We start from the raw sequence: 14421 nt of genomic DNA, 5'->3' as shown, positions 1-14421 counted from the left end.
AACAGTGTGTCCATAAAGAGTGACCAGTCTATGTTTAGACATGATTGCTTCAGAAATAAAGAAAACTCTGCCAAGCAAAGGTAAGAATTCAAAACCAACGATCTTATTATTTCTTTAACCCTCTTGAGGTGTAATTTTATTACTTCTTAATTGGCTGATTTAGTTTCTGTTTTCACTCTAGTCATCATGAGAGAACTGATGTTACTATGTACTGTTACTACAAGGTATATGTGTGTTTGTTCTTAAATGGAAATATTTTATAATTCTGCAGAGTTCATGAGGAGAATTCAAATGTTCCCAATGGACGCTCTTGGCAGCAGCATCCAACAGATCTGGACTCCATATTTATGGTATGTAAATGTTCAACTACTGCCACCTCGACCACAGACTGGTCTCAGTACTTCACTCTTTAGACCAGCAGGGTGTCAAGGCAGTGATGAACAGATGATCAGATTTTTTGTATTTTGACATACACATTGCTCTGTTTCAGCTGCTCGAGGACAGTATTGTCAGTTTTGTGAAAAACGAACTGAAGAGGTTTCAGAAAACTCTGAATCCAGCATACCCTGAATGCATGAGTCAGAAGGAGAATAAACAGGTGTTGGATGGTGAGGATGAAGAGCAACAAGGCAGCAGAGAGGCATTTCTGAAGATAGCACTGCACTTCTTAAGGAGAATGAAGCACGATGATGTGGCTGACAGTAAGAAGAGTTTACCAACTTAAATATGATACATTTTGGAGAGGTTACACATCCATACTCTGTGGTATATATGCTCCACAGACCTGCATCTAGGAATTATTTCAGACTTAATGGAGAGAGAACATAAATGAAGTTGGTAAAAAGAATTACATTAAGATTTTTCCACCATCCTATTTATTGATCTCTTTTGTTTCTCCAGAAAATCAGATGTGTCAGTCTAAACTCAAATGTAAGCTGAGGGAGAAGTTCCAGTTTGTGTTTGAAGGGATCGTTAGAACAAGAGATCCAACCCTTCTGAATCAGATCTACACCGAGCTCTACATCACAGAAGGAGGGACTGGAGAGGTCAATGATGAACATGAGGTCAGACAGATTGAAACAGCATCCAGAAAAGCAGACAGACCAGAGACAACAATCAGATGCGAAGACATCTTTAAACCCTTACCTGAGAAAGATGAACCAATCAGAACAGTGATGACAAAGGGAGTGGCTGGCATTGGGAAAACAGTCCTAACACAGAAGTTCACCCTGGACTGGGCTGAAGGCAAAGCAAACCAGGACATACAGCTAACATTTCCATTTACCTTCAGAGAGCTGAACATGCTGAAAGAGAAAAAGTTCAGCTTGGTGGAACTTGTTCATGACTTCTTTATTGAAACCAAAGAAGCAGGAATCTGCAGGTTTGAAGAGTTCCAGGTTGTGTTTATCTTTGATGGTCTGGATGAGTGTCGACTCCCTCTGGACTTCCACAACAATGAGATCCTGACTGACGTTAGAAAGTCCACCTCAGTGGATGTGCTGCTGACAAACCTCATAAGGAGGAACCTGCTTCCCTCTGCTCGCATCTGGATAACCACACGACCTGCAGCAGCAAATCAGATCCCTCCTGAGTATGTTGACATGGTGACAGAGGTCAGAGGGTTCACTGACCCACAGAAGGAGGAGTACTTCAGGAAGAGATTCAGAGATAAGGAGCAGGCCAGCAGAATCATCTCCCACATCAAAACATCACGAAGCCTCCACATCATGTGCCACATCCCGGTCTTCTGCTGGATCACTGCTACAGTTCTTGAGGATGAACTGAAAGCCAGAAAGGGAGGAGAGCTGCCCAAGACCCTGACTGAGATGTACATCCACTTCCTGGTGGTTCAGTTAAAACTGAAGATTGCCAAATATGATGGAGGAGCTGAGACAGCTCCACACTGGAATCCAGAGAGCAAGAAGATGATTGAGTCTCTGGGAAAACTGGCTTTTGAGCAGCTGCAGAAAGGCAACCTGATCTTCTATGAATCAGATCTGAAAGAGTGTGGCAGCAATATCCAAGCAGCCTCAGTGTACTCAGGAGTGTTCACACAGATCTTTAAAGAGGAGAGAGGACTGTACCGAGACAAGGTGTTCTGCTTCGTCCATCTGAGTGTTCAAGAGTTTCTGGCTGCTCTTTATGTCCATCTGGGATTCATCGACTCTGGTGTCAATCACCTGTCTGGAGAACAGTTAACATCCAAGAAGACTAAAATGTTCAGAAACAAACCTAAGCTAACACAGATGCACCAGAGTGCGGTGGACAAGGCCTTAGAGAGTCCAAACGGACACCTTGATTTGTTCCTCCGCTTCCTCCTGGGTCTCTCACTGGAGACCAATCAGAAACACATACAAGGCCTCCTGACACAGACAGGAAGTAGCTTACAGACCAACCACAAAACAGTTGATTACGTTAAAGAGAAGATCAGTGAGAATGTGTCTCCAGAGAAAAGCATCAATCTGTTCCACTGTCTGAATGAGCTGAATGATCATACTCTTGTGGAACAGATCCAACAGTTCCTGAGTTCAGGAAGTCTCTCCACAGACAAACTGTCTCCTGCTCAGTGGTCAGCTCTGGTCTTCATCTTATTGTCGTCAGAAAAAGATCTGGACATGTTTGACCTGAAGAAATACTCTGCTTCAGAGAAGGCTCTTCTGAGGCTGCTGCCAGTGGTCAAAGCCTCCAACAAATCTGTGTAGGTTGATGAATACTGGTTCAGCAGGTAGAGCTAGTTGTCAGTTGATTTCAAAGTTGATGGCTTGATCCCTGGTTTCTTCACATGTAACAGTGTGTTTGAGCAAAGCACTGAACCCCTGATCGCTCCTTATTGTGAGGTCAGTGCCTTGCATGTTAGCTTGGGTGAATGAGAGGCAAACTGTAAATTACCATGTGGTTTTGGTCAATGTATCCTCAGGCTGAGTGGCTGCAATTTGTCAGAGAGAAGCTGTGAAGCTCTGGCCTCAGTTCTCAGCTCCCCTTTCTCTCGTCTGAGAGAACTGGATCTGAGTGACAATGTGCTGCGGGATACAGGAGTGAAGTTGCTCTCTGCTGGACTGGAGAGTCGGCAATGTAAACTGCAAATTCTCAGGTCAGGATTCAGTTATTTGCTTGATGGATATAGTTTTGTTTTTTGTTTTTTTAACTAAGGTTACAGTATGTGATTGATTTCAGTGAATTTTCATGCCCACGGGATGAGCTAAAATGTTCCTGTAATGACCTTTTCTTAATTCCAGGCTGTTAGGCTGTCTGATCACTGAGGAAGGCTGTGCTTTTCTGGCCTCAGCTCTGAGCTCCAACCCCTCCCACCTGAGAGTGCTGGACCTGAGCTACAATCATCCAGGAGATTCAGGAGTGAAGCTGCTGTCTGCTGGACGGGGGGATCCACACTCGAGACCATACAGCCTCAGGTATGGACAGACACTATACATCCACAACTTGTTCTTCTGGTCTACCAAAAATCTGGTCAACAGCAGTCGGGGCTGCTGGAAAATCATCCAGCATTAAGGTTATTAAATGTTCCTTTTCCTATATATAAAGAGAAAATTGTGGTCTGACTGTTTCTGCCTCCAGGCTGGATAATTGCTGTGAAAAGAGGCTGGTACCTGGAATAAAGAAGTGTAAGTGTGGATTCAGCTTATTTCATGAGAAAAGAACACCACATACTAAATTTATGAATAAATACAAATTTGATGGTTGGCAAATCATCAAAAATCAAACTGAAAAGACAAAATAAAATGTGTCCTTACAATACTATGTTCAGTCAGTCTGTCCATTTTAAACAAACAACGATCACATCAGGAGGGTTACATGATGGTCTTCATCTGTGCTGTGTGTCGTTCTCTTTATCAGATTTCTGTCAACTCACACTGGATGCAAACACAGCAAACCGACAACTCAGACTGTCTGACAACAACAGGAAGGTGACACAGCTACCACGCAAACTACCATATCCTGATCATGCAGAAAGATTTAATTACTGCTGGCAGCTGCTGTGTAGAAATTATCTGAATGGTCGGTGTTACTGGGAGGTCAAGTGGAAAGGACGGGTTGTTATTGCAGTGACTTACAGAGGAATACATAGGAAAGGAAAGGACGGTGATTGCAGGCTTGGATGGAATGACCAGTCCTGGAGTCTGTCCTGCTCCAGTAAATGTTACTCTGTGTGTCACAATAACACAGTAACACAGATCTCCCATCCTCCCTCCTCTAAGAGAGTAGCCGTGTATGTGGACTGTCCTGCTGGCACGCTGTCGTTCTACAGAGTCTCCTCTGACACACTGTTCCACCTCCACACTTTCAACACCACATTCACTGAACCGCTTTATCCTGCATTCGGCTTTGGGTTTGGTTTTGGATTGAAGTCCAGGTCTTCAGTGTCTTTGTGTGAACTGTAGGAAGAGCTCTTTGGATAAAGAAACACACAGCTGACTGGAAAGAGTGGCTGAAATTGCTGTTGCACACACACACGTGCATTAGACTTTGCATTAGACTTTTTTTTTATGTCAGAATAAACTATTTTTATATATTACAAGTTGTGAAATTATTTCCTGAGAACTAAATCTCTGTAAAAATTGTACTGACTTTGTATTCATATATATTCTGAACTTTTTACATGGTTGGTTTGGGTGGTTGTAAAGACAAAGAGTGGTTGTTTTGGTAGTCCTCTGTGTTCTGTTGCGCCTACCAAAAGTCAGCAGTGATTTGATTTGAGTGCTGGTTTCCTGATTCAAAAGGTTTGCAGTATAAAGCCTGGCTGGATGATGGGCAGGTTTGCACTCATTATCTACTCACTAGAATGAACCAAAAATACAAACAATAGAAAAGTAAAGCTTGTAACTTGTTTAGAACTTTGTTTTCTCTTTTAATTCCAACTATTTCTTGCCACAAAATGACTTGAAATAAATTTCCTGGTATTCAATTCTCTTCGTGTACCTTGACTTTGAATTGGGGAACAGTTTCATGGAACTTTGGTCTGATTCTATTTGTGATAGTGTGGAGATATTCAGATATTAAATACTGCTTTCTGGATGTCAAAAGTCAACCTTTTCACCAGAATAAATGTTGGCATTCTATGTTTCTGCAAACCACAAATATGTTGGTTCTTTACATTAAAACTTTACATTTCTTGAAGTTACAGTCTTAAATTGTATCTTGTGACAGTGCTGCTGTTAAGGTCTAGTTAGTTTTAGGCTTAAAAATCACTTGGTTACTTGTAGCTGTAATGCCCAGAACTTCAAGAGACTCAGGCAGAAGGAGGTGCAAAAATTCAAATATGTAACCAACTCCATGTGATAAGCAGAAACTCAAATCAAGCAGAGATCAAACACGATAACGACCAGACCTCCAGTCTGCTGGAAGACAAAGACAATCTGGCGAAACAGGTGGCGGATCACCAGGGCTGTAAGTACTGAGAGAACTGATTGGATAATTGAGAGCAGGTGATGAGTGAAACTGGCGGGGAACTTAACAATGACAGGAAAAAAAAACATACTGGAATGCATGAGGAAATGTACTACAAAATTAAACAGGAAATGCAATTAACAAGAGTCCACACGCGTCGTCACAGCTGATAAGCCACATGCGTCCAGGTCATTGTTTGTGTCATCAGGGAATTTGAAAATGATGTTCTGGAACAGTTTTCAGCTGTACTGATGATCTTCAGCTCAGATAATGGTTGATGTTTGCCTGTTCAGAAATGACTGACAGCAGCTGGTTTGAGCTCTGAGACAGATATCGCTGCCTTTCAAAGCTGTGACAAAAATAAAATACACTGAAGTTCAAACTGTATCATTAGATCTTAATGATCCAGTCAGATTCATGCTGTTAATGTTTGACTTCAGTGCTTTGTTCCAAAGTTCATGGCTCCTCTCTTATCACATATCCTTCAAGAAGACTTCACTTTGAAGATGAATGCAGAGAGTTGAGACTGTGACCGAATCTCCAAACCTTAGAAAACATTCTGGTGTAAGTTCAGTATTTTCTTCTTTTTCTGGTGACTTTTCTTGTCGAAGCTGCTGTTTAATCTCACCTTCAGTCGTCGAGTTTGTACAGATTCATACAGCTTTTTACCATCAAACGTTAACCGACAGTTTATCACCATATCGTTGTCAACAAGTGATAGTTTTCATAACAAAGATGAGGTAATACAAATTCATTTATATCGCAGGCAATCTAAAGTGTACATAAAAGTGGATAAATGCATGATACAAAAGAGAAAGAATACGATTATAAAAGAAAGAATAAATAATACATGAAAAATATCTATAACGCTATGATATATATGAAATATAGTGGATTTAAAAGATTTACAAAGTGCAGAAGCATATAATCTGAAAGCTGCTTCTGCATATTTGGTTTTGACCCTGCAGACAGTGAACAAACACGTCTCAGATGATCTGAGATCTCTTAATGGCTCGTAACAGAGGCATGTCATGTCAGAGACGTATTTTGGCCCCATTCAGCACCATTTAAGTCACTAACAGTATTATGAATTCACTCAAAACTGGGGTGATGTTTTGCACTTTCTTAGTTTTAGTCAGAACTCGGGCATCAACCTTCTGAATAACCTGCAGCTGTTCTTTTACAGAGACCTGTGAAGACGCCATCATAATAATCAGGCTTACTTAAAACGAAAGCGTGACCAAGTTTCTCCAAGATTTTTTGAGACAAACTGAAAGCTGCAGCAACCAGACGGCAAAAGTTTCAATCAATCAGAGTCTTTGTGCCACATATAAAATATCATATTATATAAACTACATTGTGAATCAATGCTAACAACAATAAACAGTAAAACTGTTTCTAGAATAACAGTTTAAACTTAAAATGCACCTCAGCAGTTTATCCTCTGCAGTAGTTAAGTGGTAGTCGTTAAAAATAATTAAAGTCCTTAAAATATAAAAACTAATCAAAACCAGATTTTTAAATCTTGTGTTTGAATTTGAGTATTTTTGACGTCATTGAACGTAATGTGAACTGTGATGCATGTTGCTGTAATGAATATGCATGCTGTTTAAAAAAAATTAAACAACAATTTCTTAAAATTTTATGAAGCTAAAAGCATTTCAAGAATTAAACTGATATTTTTATGGGTCATTTTAAGTATATGAATATGTATATCCTGTGTTGAAGGACGATGTCTCAGCCGAGGCAAGACTTTCCATTTTCCAGCAGTGTGTCCATGCGGAGTGACCGGTCTAAGGGTCGACCTGTGGACTTCAAAGACGGACAAAAATCTGCTGATCCAGGGTGGGATCTGAAACCTGAAAAAAAAACAACTTATTTTTGTTTTGCATCAAAGCATCAGGAAAGTTTTAAACATCCAGGAAAAATGTACTTGTCATGTGCATGAATCAGTCTTGTGTTTGAACAGGATCTCTCAGCCTAGACCAGATCCATCTGGAACCAGCAGTGTGTCCATGCAGAGCAACCGATCTAAGGGTCGCCCTGTGGACTTCAAACATGGAGAAAAATCAGCTGATCCAGGGTAAGAATTCAAAACTGAGAGTACAGGATTTGTCTGATATTAAGTATTCCACATCATGTTCAGCAGCATTTTATCCAGAAAGAGATCAATACAGGCACAAACACAGAGTTGAGACTAGTTTATCTCAACTCTGTGTTTCAAGGATGAGGTGCCACTTCAACAAATGCATAACATTCAGTACACGATTACTGGTTAAGTATTTATAATGAGCATGCAAGACTTTAAAAAATGTACATACAGCCTGTTTTTTGGATGAGGATCCATCTGCACAGGTGAGACTCTCCTGTATCCAGCTATGTGTTTACACAGAGTGATCAGTCTAAGGGTCGACCTGTGGACTTCATACACTGCACCCAGCATGGCGTCACTGAAAAGCACTATAAAAACTTTTGTGTGATTTTAATAGAAAACGTTCAGTTGAGGGAATCATTATTCCAGCAGGCTCTGAAGGCAATATGATCAAAACCTTTGTTACTAAGATTCTGGTGCTCACAGGACTTCCATTAAGGCTTTCACGTTTTTTGAATGGGACAGTAAATGTTTATTATGTCCTGTGACTTTCCTGTATCCAGCTGTGTGTCCATGCAGAGTGACCGGTCTAAGGGTCGACCTGTGGACTTCAAACATGGACAGAAATCTGCTGATACAGGGTGAGAATCCAAAAAGAGTATTATAAGAGGCTTATTCCACATTATTTTCAGCAGTATTTTATAGATAAAGTATTTCTGAACACAGATCAACACAGGCCAAACTACTCTGACCTATACCTGTTTCAGGGATGAGGGACCACTTCAAAAAATATTTTGTGAAGTTAAAAGCATTTCCCAAATTAAACTGATATTTTCATGGGAGATTTTAAGTATATGAATACGGATATCCTGTGTTTGAAGGAGGATATATCATCAGAGGCAAGACTTTCCTGTATCCAGCAGTGTGTCCATGCAGAGTGACCAGTCTAAGGGTCGACCTGTGGACTTCAAACATGGACAGAAATCTGCTGATGCAGGGTGAGAATTGAAATCTGGAAAAAAGGATCGCTGACAAAAAGAAAGCTTCGCATCAAAACATTTTTACAACAGGAAACATTTAAAAATCAACAAAATGTACCTGACATGTGCATGAATCAGTGTTGTGTTTTAACAGGATCTCTCAGTGTAGACCAGATCCATCTGGAACCAGCAGTGTGTCCATGCAGAGTGACCGATCTAAGGGTCGACCTGTGGACTTCAAACATGGACAGAAATCTGCTGATCCAGGGTGAGATTTGAAATCTGGAAAAAGGCACCTCTCTGACAAAAAGAAAGTTTTGCATCAAAACATTTTTACGATGGAAAACTTTTAAACATCAACAAAATGTACTTGACATGTGCATGAATCAGTTTTGTGTTTTAACAGGATCTCTCAGTGTAGACCAGATCCATCTGGAACCAGCAGTGTGTCCATGCAGAGTGACCGATCTAAGGGTCGACCTGTGGACTTCAAACATGGACAGAAATCTGCTGATGCAGGGTAAGAATTCAAAACTGAGAGTACAGGATCTGTACTGTGTGTGTTAAAGTAATATGTTAAAATCAATCAATCAATCCCCCCCCCAGACTTCAGCAGCAGAGGCCAGAGGGTTCTAGAGGTCAGTCTGGTCAGCAGCGTCAAACAAACCTGGACTCCATATTCATGGTGTGTAAATTTACAATCATAGCTACTACTGCTAACAACCACAAACTCCCATTCTGGTCATAGTAGTCTCCATGCTGCAATGTGTACATCAGCGGACTTGTCATGTGGCTGACAGAAATTATGTGGGGTTTCCCAAAGGTCCATTCTCAAAGCTATCTAGCTCAGATTACAAGAAGCAACAAAATATCTTATTATGCAGATGACACACTCATTTATATGATATCACCAGGTGAATATGGTACCATTCAATCACAAGGTGCATTCAACAAATCAATGCTTGGATGTCCCAAGAGGAACGTGAGTTGTTGGAAAGCTTACCAGAGTCCAAACTCAACATGGAGAAGCAGTATTAATTTTTTGTGTTCCACATATCTTAAAAAAACTCTCAGAAAACAGCTCTATACAAATAAGCTTGCCTTGTCTTGCCTGTCAGACGAATATGAATATTGAGTTTTGCTCATTTAAATTTGAATGTAACTCTGTTCCAGCTGCTTGAGGAGAACATTGTCAGTTTTGTGAAGAACGAGCTGAAGAAGTTCCAGAGAGTACTCAGTCCAGATTATCCAGAATGCCCCGAGAGTCAGAGTGAAGATGAGGAAGTCTGCAGCACAGAGTCATTTCTGAAGATTACACTACACTTTCTGAGGAAAATGAAGCAGGAGGAGCTGGCTGACTGTCTGCAGAGCAGTAAGATGATCAGAACTGCTGTAACATGATTTGGGCCTTGACCACAAATACACAGACATTTTTTGAAACAAACTTCATAACAATAGTAACTACTTTCTTATTTATTCGTAGTTATTTAACACCTTTCTGGCACGCAGCCCAGCAGAGCTTATGTTGCTGCTCATCACACAGGGTGATAGGTATAAAATCTTTTGGAAATGGTTTAGGAGATCATCTCAGCTGGCAACCACGAACTGCATTGTAATGCTTGGGGTCCAATGTACCCGTCAGCGTACGTCCACCAAAAGTCTTGTTTTTGCAACTGACTGTCCCCGATTGTTATTCTAAGTATCTGACAATATTATGGAAAGGATACGTAAGGAGACAGACCTTTTTGTCTAAGGCTAATGTAATTTTCCTGTGCTGGAACTCTACATGTTTACCAGCATCAACAAATTTTCATTTGTCTTTTGTTCATTCAGGAAGTGGTGCTGCAGCTCTCTCATTCCAGCATAAACTAAAATCTAACCTGAGGGAGAAGTTCCAGTGTGTGTTTGAGGGGATCGCTAAAGCAGGAAATCCAACCCTTCTGAATCAGATCTACACCGAGCTCTACATCACAGAAGGAGGGACTGGAGAGGTCAATGATGAACATGAGGTCAGACAGATTGAAACAGCATCCAGGAAACCAGACAGACCAGAAACAGCAATCCAATTTGAAGACATCTTTAAACCCTCACCTGGAAGAAATAAACCAATCAGAACAGTGATGACGAAGGGAGTGGCTGGCATTGGGAAAACAGTCCTAACACAGAAGTTCACTCTGGACTGGGCTGAGGGCAAAGCAAACCAGGACATACAGCTAACATTTCCATTCAATTTCAGAGAGCTGAATGTGCTGAAAGAGAAAAAGTTCAGCTTGGTGGAACTTGTTCATGACTTCTTTATTGAAACCAAAGAAGCAGGAATCTGCAGGTTTGAAGAGTTCCAGGTTGTGTTTATCTTTGATGGTCTGGATGAGTGTCGACTCCCTCTGGACTTCCACAACAATGAGATCCTGACTGACGTTAGAAAGTCCACCTCAGTGGATGTGCTGCTGACAAACCTCATAAGGAGGAACCTGCTTCCCTCTGCTCGCATCTGGATAACCACACGACCTGCAGCAGCCAATCAGATCCCTTCTGAGTTTGTTGACATGGTGACAGAGGTCAGAGGATTCACTGACCCACAGAAGGAGGAGTACTTCAGGAAGAGATTCAGAGATAAGGAGCAGGCCAGCAGAATCATCTCCCACATCAAAACATCACGAAGCCTCCACATCATGTGCCACATCCCGGTCTTCTGCTGGATCACTGCTACAGTTCTGGAGGATGTGTTGAAAACCAGAAAGGGAGGAGAGCTGCCCAAGACCCTGACTGAGATGTACATCCACTTCCTGGTGGTTCAGTTAAAACTGAAGATTGCCAAGTATGATGGAGGAGCTGAGACAGCTCCACACTGGAATCCAGAGAGCAAGAAGATGATTGAGTCTCTGGGAAAACTGGCTTTTGAGCAGCTGCAGAAAGGCAACCTGATCTTCTATGAATCAGATCTGAAAGAGTGTGGCAGCAATATCCACGCAGCCTCAGTGTACTCAGGAGTGTTCACACAGATCTTTAAAGAGGAGAGAGGACTGTACCGGGACAAGGTGTTCTGCTTCGTCCATCTGAGTGTTCAAGAGTTTCTGGCTGCTCTTTATGTCCATCTGGGATTCATCGACTCTGGTGTCAATCACCTGTCTGGAGAACAGTTAACATCCAAGAAGTCTAAAATGTTGAGAAACAAACCTAAGCTAACACAGATGCACAAGAGTGCTGTGGACAAGGCCTTAGAGAGTCCAAACGGACACCTTGATTTGTTCCTCCGCTTCCTCCTGGGTCTCTCACTGGAGACCAATCAGAAACATGTACAAGGCCTCCTGACACAGACAGGAAGTAGCTTACAGACCAACCACAAAACAGTTGATTACGTTAAAGAGAAGATCAGTGAGAATGTGTCTCCAGAGAAAAGCATCAATCTGTTCCACTGTCTGAATGAGCTGAATGATCATACTCTTGTGGAACAGATCCAACAGTTCCTGAGTTCAGGAAGTCTCTCCAGAGACAAACTGTCTCCTGCTCAGTGGTCAGCTCTGGTCTTCATCTTATTGTCGTCAGAAAAAGATCTGGACGTGTTTGACCTGAAGAAATACTCTGCTTCAGAGGAAGCTCTTCTGAGGCTGCTGCCAGTGGTCAAAGCCTCCAACAAAGTTCTGTAGGTGGATCAATCACTGAATATTTAAATAGAAATATTTGTTGGGGTTTTTTTGGAGAAACAAACAAATGTTTAACCCTCAATCATTTCTAATTTTCCTGTAGGCTGAGCAGTTGTAATCTATCTGGGGCAAGCTGTAAAGTCTTGTCATCTGTTCTGGACTCCCAGTCCTCTGGTCTGAGAGAGCTGGACCTAAGAAACAACGAACTGTGTGATTCAGGGTTGAATCTGCTGTCTGCTGGACTGAAGAGCCCACACTGTATACTGGAAACTCTCAGGTCAGGTTTCAGCAATCTGTTAAGTGGGACATTAAAAGTATAACGTTGGTATTTCACAGTCAATTTCCACAATGCTCAATTTAATTGAAAATTTATTTTTAAATCACATACAAAAACAGTAATGGAAATACTCTTGAGGATTAATTACCTTTGCCTAAAAAAGCTTCCCACATATGTAGGAGTCCCATTAAATATTAAAATTCATTACTTCAAATATTTTCATCTCTTTAAAGGTTGGATATGTGTAACTTTTCATGGAGAAGCTGTGAAGATCTGTCTTCAGTTCTCAGCTGTCAGAAACAAACAAATGTTTAACTTTTATTCATTTTTAATTTTCCTGTAGGCTGAGCAGTTGTAATCTATCTCGGGCAAGCTGTAAAGCCTTGTCATCAGTTCTGAGCTCCCAGTCCTCTGGTCTGAGAGAACTGGATCTGAGTAACAACGAACTGTGTGATTCAGGGTTGAATCTGCTGTCTGCTGGACTGAAGAGCCCATACTGTATACTGGAAATTCTCAGGTCAGGTTTCAGCAATCTGTTAAGTGGGACAGAGAAGCATTTAAATGCTCTTCATTTTTGGTTGATGTCACTGAGTTTTCCTGCTCACACAATGAGTTAAATGTTACTGTAATGACCTTTCCTTAATTCCAGGCTGTCAGGCTGTCTGATCACTGAGGAAGGCTGTGCATTTCTGGCCTCAGCTCTGAATTCCAACCCCTCCCATCTGAGAGAGCTGGACCTGAGCTACAATCATCCAGGAGAGTCAGGAGTGAGGCTGCTGTCTGCTGGACTGGAGGATCCACACTGGACACTCAGGTATGGACAGGCAAAGAAAGCAATCACAAACTGGAGTTGTAGTTGTAGTTGGTCTGATTATGTTTCTTCCTCCAGGGTGGACCATTGTGGAAAGCAGTGGTTAAAGCCTGGATTGAGGAAGTGTAAGTGTGGAATCATTTTAATTGGTGACATTAAAACATCACACAATCAATTTCTGTTTAAGGCCCTTGTTAGTGGTATTTCAAGTCTTAATTGAGTCTAGTTCTAAATCTATACACCAATCTTTAAAATTCTTTGTTATGCATTTTTTAAACCTTTATTTAACTTATCAATATGTAAATAGATAAAAAGTTAGATCATGAACTGGTGCCATTGTGTCTTGTTCTCTCTCTCAGATGCCTGTGAACTCAGACTGGACCCAAACACAGCACACAGGAAGCTCAAGCTGTCTGACAACAACAGGAGGGTGATGCTGGTGGGAGACAAAGAGCAGCCTTATCCTAATCACGCTGACAGATTTGACCGCTGCTATCAGCTGCTGTGTGAAAATGACATGAACGATCGCCATTACTGGGAGGTCGAGTGGAAAGGACTGGTTTATATATCAGTGGCTTACAAAGGAATCTGCAGGAGGAGAAACAGTGATGACAGCATGTTTGGAAGAAACGATCAGTCCTGGAGTCTGGACTGTTCTAATGGTAGATGCTCTTTCTGGCACAATAACAGAAAAACAGACCTTAATGTCTCTTCTGTCTCTCACAGAGTCGCAGTGTATGTGGACCGTCCTGCTGGCACTCTGTCCTTCTACAGTGTCTCCTCTGACACACTGAGACACCTCCACACCTTCAGCGCCACATTCACTGAGCCTCTTTATGCCGGGTTTGGATTTGGGTTTGGGGTGGAGTCTGTGATGTTCTCAGTGGAATCCTCTGTGTCCCTGTGTTCAGTGTAGGAGGGAAAGTGTCCTCATGCAGAGACACAACCTTGTCTTTTAGAAATTCTGCTTAAACTGTATACTGCTAATCAGCAAGTGCATATACGTTTGGGAGGAATGTAATGTAACGCAAAAAGAATTACAGTTTTTGAGCAACATAATAAGGAAAAATATACATTTTCTGCTTACAACTATTTGCTTTCTGTGTAGATATCTGATCTTGCACTACAATGTCCACTCACAGCGACCATAGCATTATCAATCTGCTTTATAGTTATAGTTTATGTGTTTTACTGTACTGACATTTAATCTTTAA

At 41.5% G+C, this 14421-nt stretch overlaps 2 protein-coding genes across 2 annotated transcripts; both read left to right on the top strand.

Annotated features, from left to right (window-relative positions):
* The first annotated feature begins 908 nt into the window (after positions 1-908).
* On the top strand, positions 909-4919 carry LOC139347722 (NLR family CARD domain-containing protein 3-like). The gene is made up of 5 exons (XM_070987474.1): positions 909-2698; positions 2918-3091; positions 3237-3410; positions 3574-3620; positions 3853-4919. The coding sequence occupies exons 1-5, from the start codon at positions 909-911 to the stop codon at positions 4395-4397; spliced, it is 2730 nt and encodes a 909-aa protein (XP_070843575.1). The 3' UTR covers positions 4398-4919.
* Positions 4920-7135: 2216 nt separating this feature from the next.
* LOC139348148 (NLR family CARD domain-containing protein 3-like) lies at positions 7136-14123 on the top strand. Its single transcript, XM_070988099.1, has 14 exons — positions 7136-7248; positions 7373-7486; positions 8059-8136; positions 8377-8493; positions 8630-8743; positions 8882-8995; positions 9082-9160; positions 9649-9847; positions 10309-12118; positions 12223-12396; positions 12740-12913; positions 13046-13210; positions 13286-13332; positions 13567-14123. Exons 1-14 carry the CDS (start codon positions 7136-7138, stop codon positions 14121-14123), a joined length of 3855 nt encoding a protein of 1284 aa, XP_070844200.1.
* Positions 14124-14421: the final 298 nt, after the last annotated feature.

This window comes from Chaetodon trifascialis, chromosome 19 (genome assembly GCF_039877785.1).
Source record: "Chaetodon trifascialis isolate fChaTrf1 chromosome 19, fChaTrf1.hap1, whole genome shotgun sequence".
Classification (NCBI taxonomy): Eukaryota; Metazoa; Chordata; class Actinopteri; order Chaetodontiformes; family Chaetodontidae; genus Chaetodon; species Chaetodon trifascialis.
The sequence above is the reverse complement of the archived record's forward strand: the minus strand, read 5'-3'. Positions and strand labels throughout refer to the sequence as shown.

Bases quoted from the DNA above. Each gene is read 5' to 3' on its own strand.
- LOC139347722 (XM_070987474.1), top strand. From the start codon at position 909: ATGTGTCAGTCTAAACTCAAATGTAAGCTGAGGGAGAAGTTCCAGTTT. The intron at 2,699-2,917 runs GTAGGTTGATGA...ATGTATCCTCAG, and splicing joins AAAGCCTCCAACAAATCTGT to GCTGAGTGGCTGCAATTTGT. The intron at 3,092-3,236 runs GTCAGGATTCAG...TCTTAATTCCAG, and splicing joins TGTAAACTGCAAATTCTCAG to GCTGTTAGGCTGTCTGATCA.
- LOC139348148 (XM_070988099.1), top strand. From the start codon at position 7,136: ATGTCTCAGCCGAGGCAAGACTTTCCATTTTCCAGCAGTGTGTCCATG. The intron at 8,137-8,376 runs GTGAGAATCCAA...CTGTGTTTGAAG, and splicing joins CAGAAATCTGCTGATACAGG to GAGGATATATCATCAGAGGC. The intron at 9,848-10,308 runs GTAAGATGATCA...TTGTTCATTCAG, and splicing joins GGCTGACTGTCTGCAGAGCA to GAAGTGGTGCTGCAGCTCTC.